Source organism: Nuphar pumila, chromosome 13 (assembly GCF_984573655.1).
Source record: "Nuphar pumila chromosome 13, dmNupPumi1.hap1.1, whole genome shotgun sequence".
Classification (NCBI taxonomy): domain Eukaryota; kingdom Viridiplantae; phylum Streptophyta; class Magnoliopsida; order Nymphaeales; family Nymphaeaceae; genus Nuphar; species Nuphar pumila.
The window spans coordinates 14,949,114-14,970,557 of record NC_143261.1 but is presented as its reverse complement, the minus strand read 5'-3'; the positions used below and the strand labels follow the sequence as shown (position 1 = coordinate 14,970,557).

The 21,444-nt window shown below is 35.2% G+C and overlaps 1 protein-coding gene across 2 annotated transcripts in view; it reads right to left on the bottom strand.

The window, feature by feature from the left end:
• Nucleotides 1–21,444, bottom strand: part of LOC149817869 (ABC transporter D family member 1-like) — an 82,732-nt gene that overhangs the window by 15,453 nt on the left and 45,835 nt on the right. The window contains exons 9-20 of one of the 2 annotated variants that reach the window (XM_089985994.1): nucleotides 20,670–20,908; nucleotides 20,283–20,587; nucleotides 20,082–20,193; nucleotides 19,801–19,962; nucleotides 17,582–17,681; nucleotides 17,386–17,494; nucleotides 15,666–15,756; nucleotides 14,598–14,722; nucleotides 14,110–14,259; nucleotides 7,328–7,400; nucleotides 4,006–4,186; nucleotides 3,755–3,913 (exon numbers count right to left, since the gene is read on the bottom strand). In XM_089985994.1, coding sequence (XP_089842120.1) covers nucleotides 3,755–3,913; nucleotides 4,006–4,186; nucleotides 7,328–7,400; nucleotides 14,110–14,259; nucleotides 14,598–14,722; nucleotides 15,666–15,756; nucleotides 17,386–17,494; nucleotides 17,582–17,681; nucleotides 19,801–19,962; nucleotides 20,082–20,193; nucleotides 20,283–20,587; nucleotides 20,670–20,908 — 1,806 coding nt within the window. The remainder of the gene's footprint in view (nucleotides 1–3,754; nucleotides 3,914–4,005; nucleotides 4,187–7,327; nucleotides 7,401–14,109; nucleotides 14,260–14,597; nucleotides 14,723–15,665; nucleotides 15,757–17,385; nucleotides 17,495–17,581; nucleotides 17,682–19,800; nucleotides 19,963–20,081; nucleotides 20,194–20,282; nucleotides 20,588–20,669; nucleotides 20,909–21,444) is intronic. The other variant, XM_089985995.1, reaches the window with a different exon arrangement.

The window sequence follows — 21,444 nt, the reverse complement described above, 5'->3', positions numbered from 1 at the left end:
CAATGGTTCATACAACACACTCACAAATACTCAAAAAGTGCACACAAAAAAGAGAGAAAATATATCTCATTAAAGTGGGATAGAGCCCACACAAGAAGTTTTTAGAAGAACCTTTTATAACACAATTATTACCAATCACGAATATTTAAAAGATAATTTATATAGAGGCTATGAAATTATACCAATCATAATGCAATATATTTTGACACATTTTTAGAGAACATTGAGTTATCAAAAATGCATTGAAAACAAACAAACTAGAGATGAACACAAAAATCTAAGATCATTCTCAAGCATCGAGAATGTTTTTAGCTTTGAATTTTGAGGAAAACATATTTAACGCCATCAATTGTAATACAAAAATACATATTTTCAAAAGATGACACGAGTGTTTAACAAGGAACCAAAGCATATGTATAGATAAAAGAAACCATATGCATGCATTCTTATTGAGAGATCAAAAGCATTCATGCAATACTTAGAGCCACATGTCTCGTACAAAAGACACGCTACCAATCAAGCTTAAGTATATATGCAAGAGATAGATTTACAAAAAAAACATGTTAAGCATGTAATGAGTCAGGGGTTTTAAACATGAACACGCATGTCTATCAAGGATGAAATACAAATTGTAATTGATGATTATCGTGTATATATATATATATGTGTGTGTGTGTGTGTGTGTGTGTGTGTGTGTGTGTGAAATGCAAGTTAAAGCAAAATTATATTTTGTGAAATAAGACATCATTATTTTAAGATAAGAATATGATGGACGGACCATCTAGAATCAATAATTCATGAGTATACATATATATATTATTTTCGAAAAAAGCTTCAAGATTCAAACGTGATACATATTTCTCGTTTCCTTAAAACAAGTTTAACGATGATTAAAATATTCAAAAAATTTCAAATACACATATATATATATATATATATCTACAATGATAAAGAAAAACAAGTATTTTTCTCGTGTGTAATGCATGAGCTAAATACTTGAAAGATTTAAAAATATATGCTAAGTAATTTCAAGGAGAAAAGAGAGAATACAATACAACGTTGTTGCTCAAGTCCTTCTCTCCAACCGAATCCTCTTGCAGCTGATAGAGAGGTGATAAAACACTCCTAGCCAAGAAAAGCACTCCTTGCAAGGCCTTTGCAAGTGAAGCACGGAAATCGAGGCAGAAGCTTTTCAAGGTCTAAGAATTTCGTGGCTCTGATACCATGTAAGAAAGTGGGCGAAAATGAATAACAAGAATGCTTAATGCATTCACAAGGTCCAACAATGGACAAACAAAAACCCACAATGAGGAATAAAGAAATAGTCCACTAAGGGACAACACAAGAAGCCTTCAAAGAGGCAAAAAATAAATACTCTTTATTGAATGAGGGCTTAAAAAGCCATAAGTTACATAAAGGATTACCCTTCTATTTATAAGCAAAGGAGAGAGTGAGGGAGTGAGAAAAGAGTGAGAGAGAGAGGGCATTGGGAGTCCCAACAAGGACTCGTTGGGCCCCCAACGGTCACATTTGTGACTGTTGGGGGTCCAACGACTCTTAGTTGGAACCCCCAATGCAATGCATTTACAATCAAGAAAAAGAAAAAGAAAAAGAAAAATAAAAATAAGAAAAAGAAAAAAGGAAAAGAAAAGTAAAAAGACTAAAATGCCCCTATTGGGCAGAATTACAGAAATACCCTTTATTGGGTATGATGTGATATATATATATATATATATATATATATTTTTTAACAGATCCTACTCCTTACTGCCAAATGATTGGGTCTCTTACATATTTGACCATCATCAGAACTGATATCTCAAATGTCGTCCATACAGTCAGTCAATTCCAACATTCCTATGCAACTGTGCACATGAGTGAAGTTACTCATATCATTAGATATTTATAAATGTTTGTTTCTAAAGGAATTGGTTTGTCTTCATCCTTTCCACTCGAATTAATTGCTTATACTGACTCTGATTGGGGAGGAGATCCTAAACTGCAGGTTTTTGTGTCTTTGTAGGTGACTCGTTGGTGTCCTGGAAATACAAGAAGCAGGAGAATGTGTCATTACCATCAATCGAAGCCGAGTACCAAGTCATGGCCACTACAATAGTTGAAGTTGTGCGGTTGAAAAGATTATTAGATGACATGAAGGTGCATATACAATCGCCCTTAAGGTCATGTTGTGATAATAAAAGCAGCATCTACATAGCTGGCAATCACACATTTCATGAACGCACCAAACATATTGAGATGGATTGCCACTATGTTCGTAAAGAGTACCTGAAGAAGACCATCATTCTGCTATATGTAGCATCGAAATTTCAGTTGGCCGACTTCTTTACAAAAGTTCTTCCTTCTCCTCGGTTTCACTTTTTGCTTAACAAACTTTCAGTGATTAAGATTGAGGGGGAGTGTTAAAGTGTATATACCCATTAGGAGTATTTTAGTCTTTTCACTTCATGTAATTAGTTGTGTTCATTAGGGGCACTTTAGGGTTTTTTATTTTTTTGTATTTTCACACTTTTATCAAAGGCGTTATAGACTTTATAATGCCCTTCAAATAGAGTTGTTGGGAGTACTCCCAATGGCTCTTGGTGATTCCTTTTGTGTATAAATAGGAGATGAATCCCCTCAAGCACTCATTGGAATACAAATTCTATATTTTTATGTTCTTTGTCTAGCCCATTAGTAGCCTTGTGTTTGTGTTTGTATCTTGACACATAAGTGGTCCATGGTTGTGCTCATACTGAGTGATTTGTAAGCCCATAAGAGGCATTTCTTTGTGTATTTCGTATTTCATCACATATATCTCTCTCTCCTTCAAGGTCTCTATTTTTGTTCTTCTCCTCCTCCTTCCTCTTCCAATCTTCTTCTTCTTCTTCCCCTTCGTGTTCTTTCGATATTCTTCTTCAGAAATTTATTTTTTTCTATACAATTAATTAATATATTACTTTTTCTATTAAAATTTTGACCAATTAATTAATTAATTAATCACTTTTTTAATCTTTTTTGTAAAGCTTACACCTTGCGTCTCTCTTCGTGAGTGGTTCTTACACCTCAATACGCCTCAACGCTGTTCACAAGATTGGATAGCCCACATGGGCCTCTAACCTGAAATCCCTAGGTTGTGACAGTGCAACCTAACCATCCAACTATCTCATTCCCATCCAAATATGTAATAGTGGTACATTTTTATTTTTCCAATATCCTTTATCATTTCAGGCCTAATATATTATTCATTAACTCACAAACTGTCCACTAATTCTAAGAGTAACATCCAGTGATAAGTGAGAAAATGAAGTTTATATTGAATAAGTAATAGTAAAAAATATATCCTCCTCTGAACAAAAACAAATTCAACCCAAACGGTCCAGAATTGTTTCAGATATTCAGTTGATTAATCAGTTTGCTTTTCAACATTGCTGGACGCACAGAATTATCTCTCTCTTTTCAAACACCTTGGAGCCAAGGTGCGACTTAATTAGGAGTGAGTCATCATCCCACTTTTTTTTCAACAAAATCAAGCATTTGCCTTGCAAACGGACTGAAAAAATATTTATAGTTGAATTTGACAGATAGACATCTTTGGTTTGTTTACCAAGAACCCAGCAAGTTGTATGATGAGTATGAAATTCCAAGGCTATTTGTTCCAAGAGCATTCTAGTACATGGCTGACGATATATTAAAATTTTTAAAACACGGGCCAAAATTTGGCTGAAGCATGCCAAGTAAAAACAAATGCACTGACCATTTTGGGCAGCATCTAGAAGCTCTTCCAACTCGAAAACCCGATTGATGCCACCCGTAAGCTCAAAAAACTTTTTATGTAACTCAAGAATGTCACCAAATGCAAGAAAGCTCTGTGAAACAACAGAAGCTAAGAACCGTAATGCATGTGCCAGTTCACCTGCATGACGTGCTAAAGTGTTAGCAACAACCCCATGACATAAAAGTCAGAAACTTATACGATTGAATACATGTTGATAAGTACACAGATACCTTGAGTAGAGGTTAAGGAACGATTTCCCTTATGTTCCATAGCATATAACAAGCTCAAACCCCATGTCACATTATGTGGAAGTTGCTTTGTTACAAAATCATCCAATATACCAAATAACCACTTCTTCTTTAGTAAAAGCTTAGAGTGCTGGAGCAACTCCCTAAACTTTGATTCAACCATCTGCAAAAAGTAATACCATTCAATGAGTAGGAAAAGATCCAAAACTAAAATCAAATAACTGAACATAATGTAGAATAAATTAAGTGGAAAAGGGAATCGTGTAACTAAAAAGAGCTTAGCAAAGCAAAAAACATATAGTAGAAATTTTAATAAGCAGACTTTGTTAAGAACCTCATCGACCTATCAAAGAACTTGTTGACAATGAGACATTTATTAAACAATTCTGTCAGGACAGAATGATAAGGCTTTTATTTAATTAAAGCTGAAGGATCACATAAGATTAACAATAGAGGACGTGATGAGTTTTTCCCCAAGGATGAAGAGAAACTTCCACCATAAACAGTACTCATGTCTATGCCTATTATTACTCGAAATATGGGATTATAATATGACAAAAATAAAAATAAAAGATAAACAATTGAGGAAAGGCACTAAGCTGTAACTCATATTAAGAAAAGAAAAAACTTAGTGTTTTGCTCCTAGACAATAAAACGTATTCACATTCTTATCCTTCCTACCATGCTGTAAGGATAGTTGCAATGTGCTGATAGTAGAAAAAATAATCTTTTTTATTTTGTGGAAGTGGGAAGGGGAATATACATTTTGGAAGAATGCAGGTATGGCAATTTGGAGCATCTAGATAGGCAATTTTAGATTAAAAGTCCCAGAAAAATACATCAGAAGCAGTGGCATAACTCTTAGAGGTAGAAAAGAACCTGCTACTAAGGGCTGAAACACATTGATGCACGTATGAGGTCATTGTTACATCAGAAGTGGGCACATAGCATACATGAGAATTTCTAAAAGTATCGGTACAGGGCTACACCTATGTAACACGGACCCTTCTAACAGAGCACCAGCACCCATGCGGGTGGGGCACTTGGACATGGCTTCCTTTGTGTCAGGTGAAGTCAACCACACTGAGGTTCATTTCTGTCCAAAAGTAGATTCAGTTAACCCTAACCAAGCCTAGTTTTATCTACTGTTATATATATATATATATATATATATATATATATATATATATATATATATATATATATATATATATATATATAAATGCACACACATACATGTAGTGTTAACTTAAAACTGTTAAAAATTACATATATATACACCCTCCCCGCACCCCCACACCCAAGTGTTTTTAAAGTGCTGCATCCGCACCCTCACCTAGGGGCTACACACACATATGAGAAATTTGGATGTTTTTCTCAAAGTTCTTGTGTGCCCCAGGGTCAAGAACATCTCTTTCGTGCAATCCAACCCTACAGATGTGTTAAGCATAGTTTCTTTGCTAGGAATCATACCTTGTATTGTGTTTCTTTGAAATAAGATCATGATTTTTTAAGTCATGAAATTTTGGTGCATTGTGAGTCATTGATTTTTTATGCCCTCAAAAATCCTTCTTACACATTGCAATGATATGATCCAAAACATGCTTTTTATCATAGTCACATGTATCATTCAAGGTAATTTCTCGCCAAGGGTATTTATTGGAGAGATTTTCAAAAGTTGGTTCTTATCGGAAAATTCTTGAGAGTTTGAAATTTGAAAAAAATATAAATAATAAAAAAAAGATAAGAAAATAATAAGTCTTGCATTATTTTTCTTGCAAAAGTATAAAGAAACAAGTATTAGAATATAAAAGAAACAAAAAAGAGAAAATGTGAGCTTAAAATATTTAAAAAATGAGCTTTTCCAAAAAATATCGTGATAATATCGCGAAATTTTGAGTTTTGGCGATACTTTGAAAATATTACAATATATTGTTGATAATATTGGCTGACCTTAAATAACCTCACAGTATTTGCAAAATAGCAGCAACATAGATAACATTATTTTTTATTAAACAAACTACATAGATCACATCTATAGGCTTGTTTTAACCATCAGATCATTTGATTGGACAATTTAGGGTTGGGGCACACTAGGTCACACCATCATATATATATAAGAACTAGAAATGAATACAAAAAATATGAATACCATGTGAATTGGGCATTTTCATCGTTTCTTTTTTTTGCAAATCCAACTGTGTAGATATGTTTGGCATGGTGGCTAGGAATCAACTGTTGGATCGCGTATTTTCATTGAAAAAATATGATATTTGGATGCTTGAGTATTTTTAAAGATTATGAGCCATTTATATTAAATCCTTCAAAAATCTTGTTTATGCATCATAATCAGATGATTCAAGAGCTGGTCCTTATAAAACCAAACATGTAGATCGCATCTGTATGGTTAGATTCAAAAGAAAAGAATAAAAAATCCATGAAAATTACAATTCACACGGTAGCTCTCTCTCTCTCTCTCTCTCTAAATATATATATATATATATATCCTCAGATGAACCACGTGTTTTTTTTCAGTTTTTTTTACTTTTAGCAGCGGTCCTGGACCGCCGCTAAAGGTCCAAAATGTAAAAAATGTGCGCCGCTGATCGCATGCGCGATCAGCGGCACACGTTTGTCCGATTTAGTGTCGGACAACTTATGAGTTTGGCAATACGTGCTACTATTTATATATGGTGAATATTTTGTACTAATGAAGGTACGGAACTATTGAGTAGAAATCACTTTTATTTCGTATTTTTTATTTTTATTTTTTACAGATCAGAACTTATGGATGTAATCTAGAATGTTTGTTTAGTAGGAAATGGGTTTTGAATCGCGTGATTATGACATGTAAGCAAGTTTTTAAGGGTTTCAAAAAATCAATGGCTCACAATGTACCAAAATTTCATTATATTTTTATATCAAAAAGACAGTCCAAGGTCTGATCTTTAGTAAACAAACCATGTTGATCTATGTGGTCAGATTGAATCAATACAGCATGCATCTATGATTTCTAGCTCAATAGTTTTGTACCTTCATTAGTACCATATATAAACCTATATATAAAGGTTTTTTTAGGGGAAAAGTGAATAGAATTAAAAGAAAATATGTACATCCCTATATATAAAGGTTCCATAAGTGAATACAAGTAACATCCCTAGAGAAGAATCTCTATGGGCACAACAATGGTGCATTTGTCCATATCACTATAGAAGGCATGATTCTATACTAATTCAAGATCATTGTACGAAAACAAATTTATACTATTATTCAGATGATAAAAAGGTCAGCCCAAGAAAATTACAGCATGTTCTCGGGTACCACCACCAAAAAAAGCAACGGATTCTGCATGAGTTCGAAGCCTTGAATGCATAAACCTGATCGCAGTGCATCACAAAATCAGTAATAGTTCATATACATGAAAACAGAAGGCACAGAGAAATTGTATCTTCGAAGTATGAGACTATCAATTTGACAAAAAAAGGAAGAAAGACATACATATACAAAATGGATTCAAGACCTATGGCCATCATTGTTCTTGGAAATTTCTCCAGTTTTCACCCAAATATCAAACACATTTTTAGAACATAATATTTAAGCCACTGTCCATTCAAAATTTTTTCTGAAATATTCAGATATTCTAAAAAGTAACGAACTAGAACTTATCCAATGTACTTACAATATTATTTGTCATAAATTCTGAAATAACAAAAAATTCAAGTTCTCCATAAATAGTTTTTCAATTTTTTTCAGGAAATCAAGTTTTCAATTAGTCTCTGAATATTTCCCAAGAAAACGGATTTCCCTGTAATGAGATATGCAGAAATACAAATTACAAATGATAACACAAGAGGATTCAATAAAGAACCAAATATCACAAGCACTTAAAGTGCAAAATACACAAACCCACTATCGGATGAATGCCAAAAGGCAAAAGAAGAATTATTATTAAAGAGAGAAGGTGTGAGAACACTTACATGGAATGAGGGGGAAGACCCCTATATATACAAAAAGGAAAAGGAGAAAGAGGGGGCATTGGGGCTCCCACTAATAGACGTTGGGGACCCCAACGTCTATTTAAGTGAGCCCCCCAATAGTCCCAAAATACAAAAAATAAAAAATAAAAAATAGAATGAAAAAATAAAAAAAAAAACCTAAAAAGATTGTATACAATTTATATTACATAGTGAAAAGACCAAAATACCCCTATTGGGTATTTTGAAATAAACAGGATATATATATATATAATTTAACACCCCTCCTCAAACTTTACAGAGAAACAGAAAACAAGGAGTTGGAAGAGCTTTGGTGAAGAAGCCAGCCAACTGATATTCTGATGTGACATAAGGCAACGTAATGGTTTTTCTTAGGTATTCATCTCGAACATAGTGGCAGTCCATTTCAATATGTTTGGTGTGCTCATGAAACATATGATTGCTTGGAATGTAGATCGTACTTTTGTTGTTACAACACATCTTTGAAGGAGTTGATATAATAATCTCCATATTGCAAAGAAGACTTCTAAGCCATACGATTTTCATGGTTATAGTCGTCATGGCATGATATTCAGCTTCTGTTGATGACAAGGATACTTTGTGTTGCGTCTTGCACCTCTAGAAAATAAACGAATCTCCTAAGAAAACAAAAAAATCAGTAGTTGAGATTCAATCATTTGGATTACCTCCTCAATCAGCATCAATATAAGCAGTTAAAACAAAAGATTTTGAAGAGGATAAGAAAAGCCCTTTTGAAATAGTATTCTTGATGTATCGCACAATTCTCATAACAACTGCCATATGAACTGTCATAGGAGCATGTTGAAACTGGTTTGTTGCATGAACAGCATGAGAGATATCCGGTCGGGTGATGGATAAATAAGTAAGAGATCCAATTAATTGATGATAAGAAGTAGGATCATCAAGTAGAACACCATCTTCAAGTCTTAATTTAGCATTTATAACTTCAGAAGTTTCTACTTTCTTATCATCTGAAATCCCCGACTTAGCACAAATGTCCGCAGACAGCTTCATTTGGGATAGAATGGATCTTCTATGTGAATAAGTCACCTCAATACCTAAAAAATACCTCAGAAAACCCAAGTCAAACATATCAAAAGTTTTTTTTATCATAGACTTTGATGTCATTTACTCCCTCTTTGTCATTTCCTGTGATGATCATATCATCAATATAAAAAAGAACTATAATAGAATCACCTGTTTTCTTAACAAAGAGAGTAGTGTCAGTATAGCAAAAGACAAAACTCAAATTAATTAATACATTACTAAATTTATCATACCAATCTTTGGGAGCTTGTTTAAGATCATATAATGTCTTTTTTAATTTTAAAACGTTTTCATTTAAATTCATGCCAGAAGAAGGATCCATATAAACCTCTTCACCAAGATCTTCATTTAAAAACGCAATTTTAACATCAAGATGATAAATATGCCATTTTTTAATAGATGCAATTGCAATGAGGGCTCAAACACTTGTCATTTGAGCAATTGGTGCAAACGTTTCATCATAATCTACCCTACTCTTGAGCATATCCTTTAGCTACCAATCTAACCTTATATCTTTTTAAAGAACCATCACTTTTAGTTTTTACCATAAAACCCCATCTACATCCTATAAGTTTTTTTTCCTTGTGGAGGATTAACTATTTTCCAAGTTTGAGCTTTCTTAAGTGCATTAAGTTCGTGTTCCATGACTTTATTCCAATGTGCATAATGTTTGGCATCATTATAATGAATTATAATGAGATGGTCCATAAAAAGATTGAAGAGCTAATAAACAAGCTCTAAAATTTGGCGAAAAATATTCATAAGATACAAATCTATTTGGTGCTTTAGATATATGATTTGACCTTCTTTGTGAAGATTCTTCTAAAGATGTATTTTGAGAAAATTTGTCAAAGGCACATGGATGAATACTTTCATTTCTTCTAGTATAAACTTGTGTATTATTTGTTACATGTTCATCTATATTTTCATATGAATCGTTTCTTTCATAGTTAAAAGATTGTTCATTATGATTTCCAACATCATTGAGAGACTCAAAAGTCTCAATAGGATTCGATTCAACTTTTCAAGGTAGTAAATCAAATAAGGAGTAATCAATGTTTTCTTTTGGTTCATCATTTGCAAAACCATTTTCTTCTTCAAGAAATGTAACATCTTTTGAAATATAAAGTTTATTATTTAACAAGTCAAAACATTGGTTTCCTTTTTGCTTTTCGACATATCCTAAGAAGACACTCAATAGCCTTTGGAGAAAGCTTATCATTCTTGTGAGTAAGAACATAACATTTGCAACCAAAAATTCTTAGTCTTTTGAAATCCGGAGACATGTTATAAAGTTTTTCAAAAGGAGAAACATTTTTCAAATTTGATAAAGGAGTTCTATTAATTAGATATGTTGAAGTTAAAACGGCATCGGCCCAAAATGATTTTGAAATATTTTTGAAAATTAAAAGAGTTCTAGTTGTTTTTATTATATGTCTATGTTTTCTTTCCACTAGGCCATTTTGTTGCAGAGTGTTGGGGCAAGATCTTTGATGATAAATCTCATTTTGTCGTAAATAAGTTTGAAATTCATTTGACATATATTCTCCTCCCAAATCCGATCTTAGAATAGATAGATTACTTAAAAATTGATTCTTAACTATTGCATGAAAATAGAAAGTAGATTCATGGGTATCTAGTGAAATCATCCACAAAAATTACATAATAAGAAAAACCTCCCTTAGATATGACAGGAGAGGGACCCCATACATCGGAATGAACCAATTAAAACCGACGTGTGGAGACAAAACTTCGTTGAAGAAATAGAATATCTTTTAATTTACCAAAGATGCAATCTTTACAAGTCATGACTTTTTCATTACAAGTATTTCCCAAAAAGGAGAAAAAAGACATCTTTGAAAAATTCGGGTGATCAAGTCTCTTGTGTCAAACTTCAATACTTTTGACATTTACAAAATTACAAAATGTATTGGATGGTAGAGTCAAAAAATTCATAAAATATAGATCACCCCTCTTATAGCCTTGCCCAATCAGCTTTCCTGACTGGAGATGTTGCATGGAACAATCTTTAGGTGAGAAAGAAACTTTGCAACCATGATCGATAATTTGGGAGACCGAAAATAAGTTTAAATTGATTTTTGAAACCACCCTTATTTTTTAAACAAAAAAATCTTGAGAATGTTTTAAATCAAGTATTCCAATGTTTTCAATTTTTAAAAAAATCTCATCGATTGAAACATAAGACGATTAGAAAGGATGTTTTTATGTGGTGTCATATGAAAAAAAGCACCGGAGTCCAGAATCCACATACCTGGAGGAGATGAGGAAGACGCGGTGGCGGCACCCAAAGTAGAAGACTTAAGAAGGTGTTAAAGTGCCTCCAAAATTTGATTTATAGTATCTTTAATGTCTCCTCCATTGTTGTTCACTTCTTTCTTTGGAACATTTTCACCAACCGAGGCCACCTTTCCTATAAGCTTAGGACAAATCAGTTTAATATGTCCCGGTTCATTACAATAGTGACAAATAACACTTTTTCTAAACTCATTATTTTTAGCAAAATGAGGAGGCATATAAGGCTTAACATTAGAACGCGGCCTAGTGACGGCCAAGATTTTATCACTTTTATGGGTCATACCAAGATGAGTTTCCTCTTGGCATACTTCGACAAGGGTATCTTCAATAGGTAAGGCCTTGTTTCTACGAAGAAGAGATGCCCTTTTTCAAAATCCGGTCTAAGACCGTGAAGAAATTGAAAGAAATATTCTTTTTTGATTTGTTCTCTTCTCATTTCAATATCTTCCAGAATCACCCACTTGGGCTCAAGAAGAGCAAGTTCATCCCAAAGGAGAGACAAGGCACTAAAACAATCTCGGATACTCATGTCCCCTTGTTTAGTGGATATAATCTTTTCTTAACAAAAAAATTGTCTAGCTAGATCCTTTTGGGTATACATACCCTTAAGAAAGAACCAAGTTTCATTGGCTCTTCTAAACTTAGCAATGTTGGCACAAATCTTTATGTCAACATTGTTCATGAACCACGCCAAAATTTTGGCGTGGTTACTTTCCCAATCCACTACCTTTGTTTCCCAATCCTCTGCCTTTGTTTGATGCTCATTAATTGCTTTAATACGATCATCACCATCAAGAGCTTTTTCAACACCACCTTCAATCTTGGTGAGCTTCAATGTTGGTTCAAGAGTGGTCCCCATCACGAAGGCCCATAGTTTCTTTCCACAAAGATGGTTCTCCATAGCCGATGCCCAGATCAAATAATTTGAATCGTTGAGGTTGAAGGAGAGCTCTACTCTTGAGTCGTGCTCCATGATGAAGAAGGTAGAGATGAGAAAAGAGAGAACTTACAAAAGATCGTAAGAGGAATCTTCCAAGATCACATAGAACCCAACTGGCTCTGATACCATGTAATGAGATGCGAAAATAAAAATTACAAATGATAACACAAGAGAGTTGAATAAAGAACCAAATATCACATGCACTTAGAGTGAAAAATACACAAACCCACTATGGGATGAATGTTAAAAGGCAAAAGAAGAATTATTATTAAAGAGAGGTGTGAGAACACTTACATGGAATAAGAAGGAAGACCCCTATATATACAAAAATGAAAAGGAGAAAGAGAGGGTCATTGGGGCTCCCACTAATAGATGTTGGGGAGCCCCAACGGTCATATTAATGATTGTTGGGGACCCCAATGTCTATTTAAGTGGGGCCCCCAATGGTCCCAAAATACAAAAAATAAAAATGAAAAAATAGAAAATGAAAAAATAAAAAAGAACCTAAAAAGAATGTATACAATTTATATTAGACAGGGAAAAGACCAAAATACCCCTATCGGGTATTTTGGAATAAACAGGGATATATATATATATATATATATATATATATATATATATAATTTAACATTCACAACACATTCTTTTGTCAAATTTGTGACCCATTAGTTAAATATATGCAAAACTTTCAATATCTCAAAACATTCCAAAAAGATCTCACTTTGAAATCTCGGTAGCTATGTGATGCAGAGCAGGATCGACCCAGATCCATATAGTCTGACCCAGGCAGGGGACCGAACCTCCACGATGGGATAGAGGATCGGACCCGCGTAGTGGATCCGACCTAGATCATGGTACCAAGACGCAAGGATGATGTACCCCTGCGTACCTACTCCAGACGAGCACAGGCCCGGGCGTCCCAGGTCCAGCAGCAAACGGGCCCGAGACCCGGATCCAGTTGATCCTTTTTAAATACTCTATTCTAGGGTTGCGTGAGGGGGCGCATATTGGAATTTTCTGAGCTTTCTCTTTCGGTCTCATTCAGCGGCCACTTTCATTTCTGAGTTTTTTTTCCTTCTTTCATTCCAGCCTCATTTGTTTATTTTGCTAGTTATTTGTTTTCTTTTCATTGTAATCATTTCCAATCTTATAATAACTGCTGATCGGATCAAATTGATCCGAGTCTTTGTTTCAACGTTGTCATTGGGTCATTGTGTGCTGCACGATCGTGCATTGGAAGGAGCAGCCCAACGTCAGTCCATTAACGGGACAGCGTCTATTCCCTCACTGCACCAACAAATTTCAACGTCGGCACCCATTTCGTGAAGGCTTTGGTTCCCTTGCTGCATCACTATGCTGCAACCTTTTTTGTTGGGAATGTCAGAACAACAAAATAAACAACACAAAATTGACAGTAAAATAATCCTGTTAATGATACAATAGTCCCAAATGTCTCCAACCTTTTATTTTTCAATATTATAACAAGAAACTCAAAAAACTTCAAGGGCTTTTATTAGTCAATCTAAAATATCAGCATTTAAATTTTCATTAAAAGAATATCATGAAAACATTTAGTGCTCTGAGGAGACCATGCAGATACAATGCTTTTCTATTTTTTCCTTTATCTAATTTGCCTAAGTTTTCCTGGAAAAGAACATTATCGGGTCAATATTATGCCGACAGACATTCATGACTTTTAGATGAATAACAACAACAATAACAGTATTATTATATAAATTTCTAGAAGGGCCAGTGCATGATACTAACCTAAATATTCCCTCGAGCTGTTGTTCCCTACTAGAAAGGTCACCAAAATCTGGACTGGCAATCCTTAAGAAACCGAGACCTAATAGCATGTAAGTGTACAATATAACAACTCCTCTTTGCCCAGTAAGCATCTTCATTCTCCATGAAAACCTGCATTGTGTTATACAATAAACTAAATACATGATACGAAAAAATAAATGAAACAAAGAAAGAGGAGAAAACGAGCAATCAGTAATTAAAGAACAGATTAACAAGCTAGAGAGAAGTCAAAAAAGTTTTTATGCCGAAATCACAGATTTCACATAAGAAATTTCAGACACAAGTATGTTTAGGATGCCTAGGAAGTAGAAGCTACCTAAAGAGCAACATGGAAATCTTTGAACATTTGAAGGAATAAGATACAAAGTTTTTGGGATTAAACATTTCAAAAGTGAGCCTACTGCAACTTCAAACCAGTTCTTATTAGATAAAACAATTATACTACTCACCAGAGGATGTCAACTGTTGGCTTTACCATTCCTGTTACCAGCCCTGACAACTCAGTGGTCAGTTTTTCCACATCATGTGTTATTCTCTGGTCTGCATCTAAATCTTTACTTGACATGTAAAACACCTGAAAAAACTCAAGAAATATAAATACCAACTTCTCAAATAATGCACATGAAAAGTTCAAAAAAAAAAGAAAAAAAGAAAAGTCCAGCTGTAAAGAATTTCTTATAGAGATAAACGGAAGAACTAAAAAAAAGTTCATCAGAAAATTAAGTCTAAAAAATGGTTCATCTAAGCTGGAATACTACTAGAACATATCATGTATAAGACTATTACCCTACATTTTCCTAATAGTGGAGATTTGTCATATGAAGGTTATCAGATTAGTTCATAAAGTAACAGGAATTATTCTTGCTGATGTTTTGATCAATGATTCCTGCTGGCCATCATGAATTTATACAAAAACACAAAGTGAATATCCAAATCAGGGTTACCGGAAGCGCCTAGCTAAAAGGGGAAGCGCGCTTCCCCGAAGCGCGCTTCGGAAGCGCAGAACGTCGCGCTTCCGAAGCGTGGGGGGAAGCGTCCCCCTTTTTTGGGAAGCGCGCTTCCCTTTAATGAAGGACGCGTTTCCCTTTAATGGGGGACGCGCTTCCCTTTAATGGGAAGCGCGCTTCCCCCTCGCTTCCCCCACGCTTCCCCTGTTTTTTTCAATTTTTTGTATTTTTTATTTTTTATTTTTATTTTTTCGCTTCCCCCTCGCTTCCGAGACGCTTCCTATGTCGCTTCTGAGACGCTTCCTAGGTCGCTTCCGAGACACTTCCCGAATCGCTCCTAAGTGGTCCCACGCTTCCCCGCTTCCTAAAATTTTGAAAGTGCCTCGCTTCCCGCTCCCGCTTCCCGTATCGCTTCCCGCTCCCGCTTCCTCAACTGGCAACCATGATCCAAATACAACTTGCAAGATTTCTAACCCCGACCTTCCCTCAAAAGAGGAAAAACAAGAACCAAAGGAACAAAAATGGGCATCGATATGAAAACTCAAACCATGACATATTATAGTATAATACCTTGTAGTAAGCATTATTCTTGAAATAGCTCTTCAGTAAATGCTGTGTCAAGCGGATACACCAACCTAGAGCATGTTTTGCAGTCAAGTATCTAGAAATCCACAAAAGAAGGTATTAACATCAAATCAATAATAGATGCAAATATAATTACAGCAGCAGATTTGCTAAACAGAATTGGACAGCAGGACCTCCCAGCCAAATGCTAAATGTCCAAAAACTGCAATGTCAAAAGGAAAATATATCTGAACAATATTTCAAAATTTAATAGAAAACTTTGAAAGAGGAAAGCAATATAAAAATATGAATAATGTTTCTAAGGCAGAGAAAAGGTCTCAAACCGGAAAATAGCAGCAATGACATGGCGGCCTAATGAAACTAACAAAAGAAAAATAGCTGCATTTTGCATGGACATTTGACAGACCCACTAACAAACAAGGGACACCATGATTCCCCAGAACAATAATCAAGGAAATGGCCGTGTGGCCTTGTTTTGGCATAACACTTATAGGATAAAACTTCTAAAGCAAACTAAAAAACCATTGGGACGAAAGGATCAATGTGGCGGCTTTTGGTCTTTCCCGATTATAGGCAATGAAGAATAAAGAAACAAATCAAGAAGAGTAATATAATAGACCATGCAGGGTGAAGCTGCTGAGATTCTCTAAGGTCACACTGTAGTACAGGCTGGAGTGTGTTGAATTACTTTCTTACCTTTTGCGACGACGAACGAAAAGGAGTTTCAAGAATATACATTCATAATGGCAACTTTCATAAAACAATTACAAAAGAACATAAGCTTAATCTAATAGGAAAATTAAAGGAAAAACACTAGGCACTGACAAAAAAAAGGCCAAATAATGACAGAAAACTATTGTTTCTTAATAAACTTCTCACTAACAGACAAATCTGTCCCTCTAAACTATTTGTTGTTTAGAAGAAACATAAATTCCAATTAACGTGAAAATATGAGGTTCCATCATTGAAGAGGTCATATATTGTAGGAATCTGCTGGTCCATTTTGTTCACCAAAATCCAATCAAATGTCTCATTTGAAAACTATATATATATATATATATATATATATATATACTACATTCTTTCTGCTCTTCCATTTTGTTGTATTTCTGATGAACAACATGAGCAAATGATAAATAATAATGTAATCAGGTAGAATATGATAACTGGAACAGTTATGATATTAGGGAATATCTCCAGCCTGACTATTAACAAATAATAAATTAATACAAGCATGTAGCTGAAGAGATATTTTCAATTTGACAAATTCAATTTCCATAAACACGTAATGAAGTAACCATGATGAACCATAAAGTCATGCAGATACAGACGTTACATAATTTCTGACGACTACTTGCAGAATTGAAATATTGCATGCTAAACAAACAGTTAACATAATTTTGAGGACAGTCCTTTTCAAAACATATTCATCATGTTTTTCAATTCTTAGATGTGTAACATGAAGTAAATAGGACTCACAAAGCCGACCCCATGTAGTTGGGGTAGAGCTTGATGACGATGATGATGAGATGCATAACGTGAAGTGGTGATCTTTTACCGAAAGACCAAGCAGGTGAACATTTAAAAAGCATGAATTCCATTGCCTTGTTTAGAATGCAGCCAAGCAGTCTGTTTCTAACTCCGAAAGTTTGACATTTTTAACAGGTTGGATATTCAAAGTAGAAATAAGATTCAAAAGGATAACCTAAGGGAAGGTGCAAGGATAGCTGATGCAGCACTCTGAAGGACACTAATGCCGATTAACCGAACAAATGCTGCCTTGTCCTGCTCCAGCACAAACTTTACACTAGTGCCTATCGAATCCAAGGATTCAAAGAGAAAGCTTCAGCTGCAAGATTTGTTAATGCATCTAAAACATATGGCATTGTATAAAAACTTACCATTTAAAGAAGCAATGCGATCTGAAATCCATGTCCTAGAAATGACAAGTAATGCTAGAGCAAACAATTGTGCCCCTTGTCTATCAATCAGCGAGGGTACCTACAAAATGATAGAATCATATTGCATGGTATCCAATAGTGGTAATAATCCACTAAATTGCCATAAACTTTCTCACACTAAATTCAAAAAGAGAAGTATTTGACCTATAAATGGAGTCCACTGTCCACTCAATTAACAATAAAAAGAGTGAAACATAACTAGGGAATAACAAGCACTGTCTTAACATGGGAAACTAGATAATTAGAACAAAAAGCTACAGGTGTCCATAAAGCCCCAACAGTGTTCCAAAAAATAATGTTCAACTACCACAATAGAAATTCCATGGACTGTCAGAGCAATTGGAAAGAAACTAGAAAGAAAAGCAGAAAGATCAGTAATGAAGAGCGATATTTTATGATGAGATGTAGTCAAAGGTTTCATTAGTAACAAAACCAGCCCACTACTCATGTAATGCAGCAAGTTATGTCACATAGGTGTGGATGCGGGTGCGGCGATGCGGCATTTTAAAAAAACTTGGGTGCGGGGGTGCAGGAGGGTATATATATATATATAACAGGGATTCGGCTAGCAGGGTGCCGCACCCGCGTCGACGCAACTTGACGCGGGTGCGGCACCGGGTGCGGTCAACCCGACCCTGGGTGCGTTGACCGCACCCAGGGTCATTTCGGTCCATTTTTTGGATTTTGTTTATTTTTTGCCCTATGAAATGGGCTGCGGAATTTAAAAAAAAAATCGGACCCGCGCCGGGGGGAACCCCCGGACCCCTTTTATATATATATATATATATATATATATATATATATATATATATATATATATATATATATATATATATATATATATATATATATATATATATATATATATATATATTACCACCCCTTTACACCTGCCCCGTCCCTTTACCCCCTCTCGAGGTACCCCATTCTCGAGCCCCATCCCTTTTTACCCCCTCTCGAGGTACCCCTACCCCCTTCTCAAGGTACCCCCTTTTTCTTAATGGGGGGGGGGGTGTGGCTTGAGGTACCTCTTTTTTTATTGGGAGGGGGCTTGAGGTACCTCTTCTTTTTTTAATGGGGGACCCATTCTTGAGCCCCGTCCCTTTTTTTAATGGACCAAAATAGACTCAATCAAAGTTGACCAAGTCCATTTTGGACAAAGATAACCATGAGTGCGGGTTGACCGCACCTACACCCGTGTCGCATCGACGCGGGTGCGGCGGCCTATTTGGAGAGTCCATGTAACATAGGCAGTAACCTGGAGTGGCTAAACTATATGGGGTTTTATATCCTTGACGAGCTTCAAAGACACTCTACATCCTTGAAAGAGCAGTTTTGCATTTTACCGGACCTTTGTGACCAATTAATATCACGTGCTTTATTACTTAAGCCAGAATCTCTTATCAGTGCTGGAAAAGGAAAAAAAGTTTCTCTGCATATCAATCTAAAAGAAGGCTTGATACGGACACTGCGGATTATCGCCCACCTTCCACAAAGAGATCTTGATGCTTAATAAGCACAATTCCCTGTAACTGGGAATTATAAATCCAAGAATCTGAATCACATCTGACATCTCCCATGAATGGAATCACAAATTTCTAGTAGTCATGACATTAACGCAATAAAAAATTTCTTTGTGTCTTTTTATTATTTACAAGCCATATATTTTTTATATTTTTGTATTTGCCAATATTTTCCCAAGGAAAACCAAAATTTTCAGAACATCACAACCTTTTCCCTCACTGAGATTTCCCCAAGTATGAGATTCATGGCATTGCTTTCAAGGTTTCTACTGTGTTTTTGTTTCTTGACAAACATAACAAAAATAGATAGGACTTAAAGAGGAAAAATTAAAAATATCGTACAACAGAAAGCTGTACCAAAAGCTTGAAAGAAAAAATTTGAATAGGAGAGGGATTCATCAGAAAATTTGAAGCTGCAAATGAAAATATAAAATAGAACCATACAGAAAAACTGAAAAAAAAATGAGAATATTGATGGTTGCATTGATTCTTGTTCAAAGAATATGAGAGGGGAAAAAAACAAAAACCAATAATTTCTGAAGAGACTCCTTGGCAAAATAGAACTAGCTAGAAGTGCAAGGCAGCTTCAAAATAGAAATCGAACAATAAACTTTATTAAGTAGCAAGAAGTTGTACCAGGATTTTAAGCATATTAGCTACCCTAACTGCCGTACTTCTCGAAGCTTTTTGCAACGGTGGAACATTCGGTAAGTGCAACCTATAATCTGCAATTGGTGACCTAGCCAGTACCTCCTCTATGTATGAATCAGCGAATTTTGGGCTACCAAATGAAGTCTCCTGCTACATGTGGCAAATTTAAATCAAATTCAAAGCACCAATTGCAAAAATCTTATTAAAAAATAATACCTTTTTTACATGAATGCAATATATAAGGCAACCAAATTGATAACCACAACCTCGCTTTTGGATGCAAAAGCCCTTTGGACAACCATTGCATCTGTTTGGCGGTTTGTTCCAGATGCTTCTAGGAGACTGAACCTTGCTTCTTCAGCACTACATACATTCTCCCTGAAAGATAGAATTAACAATATGAAGCTACTAGGGTGGAGACTGATGTTGAAAAAACAACTCAAGACAATGCTAGCTAGAGAATTTACCTCCTATGGCGGACACTCCAACCACCTTCCCCATTCAAGGACAACACTGTATCATGAAAAGCCACAAGGGCAGGCCTGTGGGATATAGTAATGCATGATGTCCCCATGGCTCGGACTTTAGAACAAAAGCGTTCTTCCATGTCAGTTGTGACAGCACTGGTACACTCATCAAGAATAGCAAATTTTGGCTTATGATAGAATAACCTAGCCATTCCCAATCTCTGTTGCTCCCCAAGAGAAAGTTCATCACCCCAATTTATTTCCTTGTCAAGTGGATAACGCTCCAACAAGTACTCAAGATCAACCTGACAATGAAGATAACCAAATATAACATCATGTAAATTAGCGAAATCTATAGAATGAGAGAGAGTATACAACTATACGAACATTTTTCAGTAGCTCAACCATTCCATAATATGTAAGTGGGTCAGTCTCTTCCTTTGCCGTGAGGGGATAGATCAACTGGTCACGAAGTGTCCCCACAGCTGTATATGGCCTTTGTGGCACATAAAATATCTCCTTGTTGAGTTCCGAACTAAGCCCAGGTTTAACAATATGACCAGAAACCAATGGCCAAAGGCCTCCAAGAACTCGAAAGAGAGAACTTTTTCCACTTCCATTTGGTCCTTCAGCAAGAACCACAAGAAAACATTAGAATGTTAACTTTCTGTACAAACCATACAAGTACGGTGATCAATCAATTTGTTAGCATTATGTATTTGCTTTTATGCATGGATATAGTAATTGCAATAAGTGAAAATAACTACATCAAGAGACACACATGCATCACTACAAATATGGTAGTTTATATACAAGCGACCACCTTTTAGATAACATTAACCATTAACCAGTAAAGGAGCCACCAAGCAAATAATTTGGTGACCCAAAATAACAGTTTTAATAAAAACACAGGGTAGTTAATTACATAATCATCTTGCAATAGACAATCCAACAAGTGTAAATGATCAACAACGGCTCTTTTTTCTTTCTGGAAGAACCCAAAAAGAACCATTTTCTTTGTATCTTTAGAACACCATTTACCTATATTTTATCTTTAACTTCCACATACCCTCATGCACTGATTCTAGTAAAACTATGAAGAAATACAGGCCCAAGTGCCCCCAAATAACCCAGCATGTTAGAACATTTAAACATATGGCTA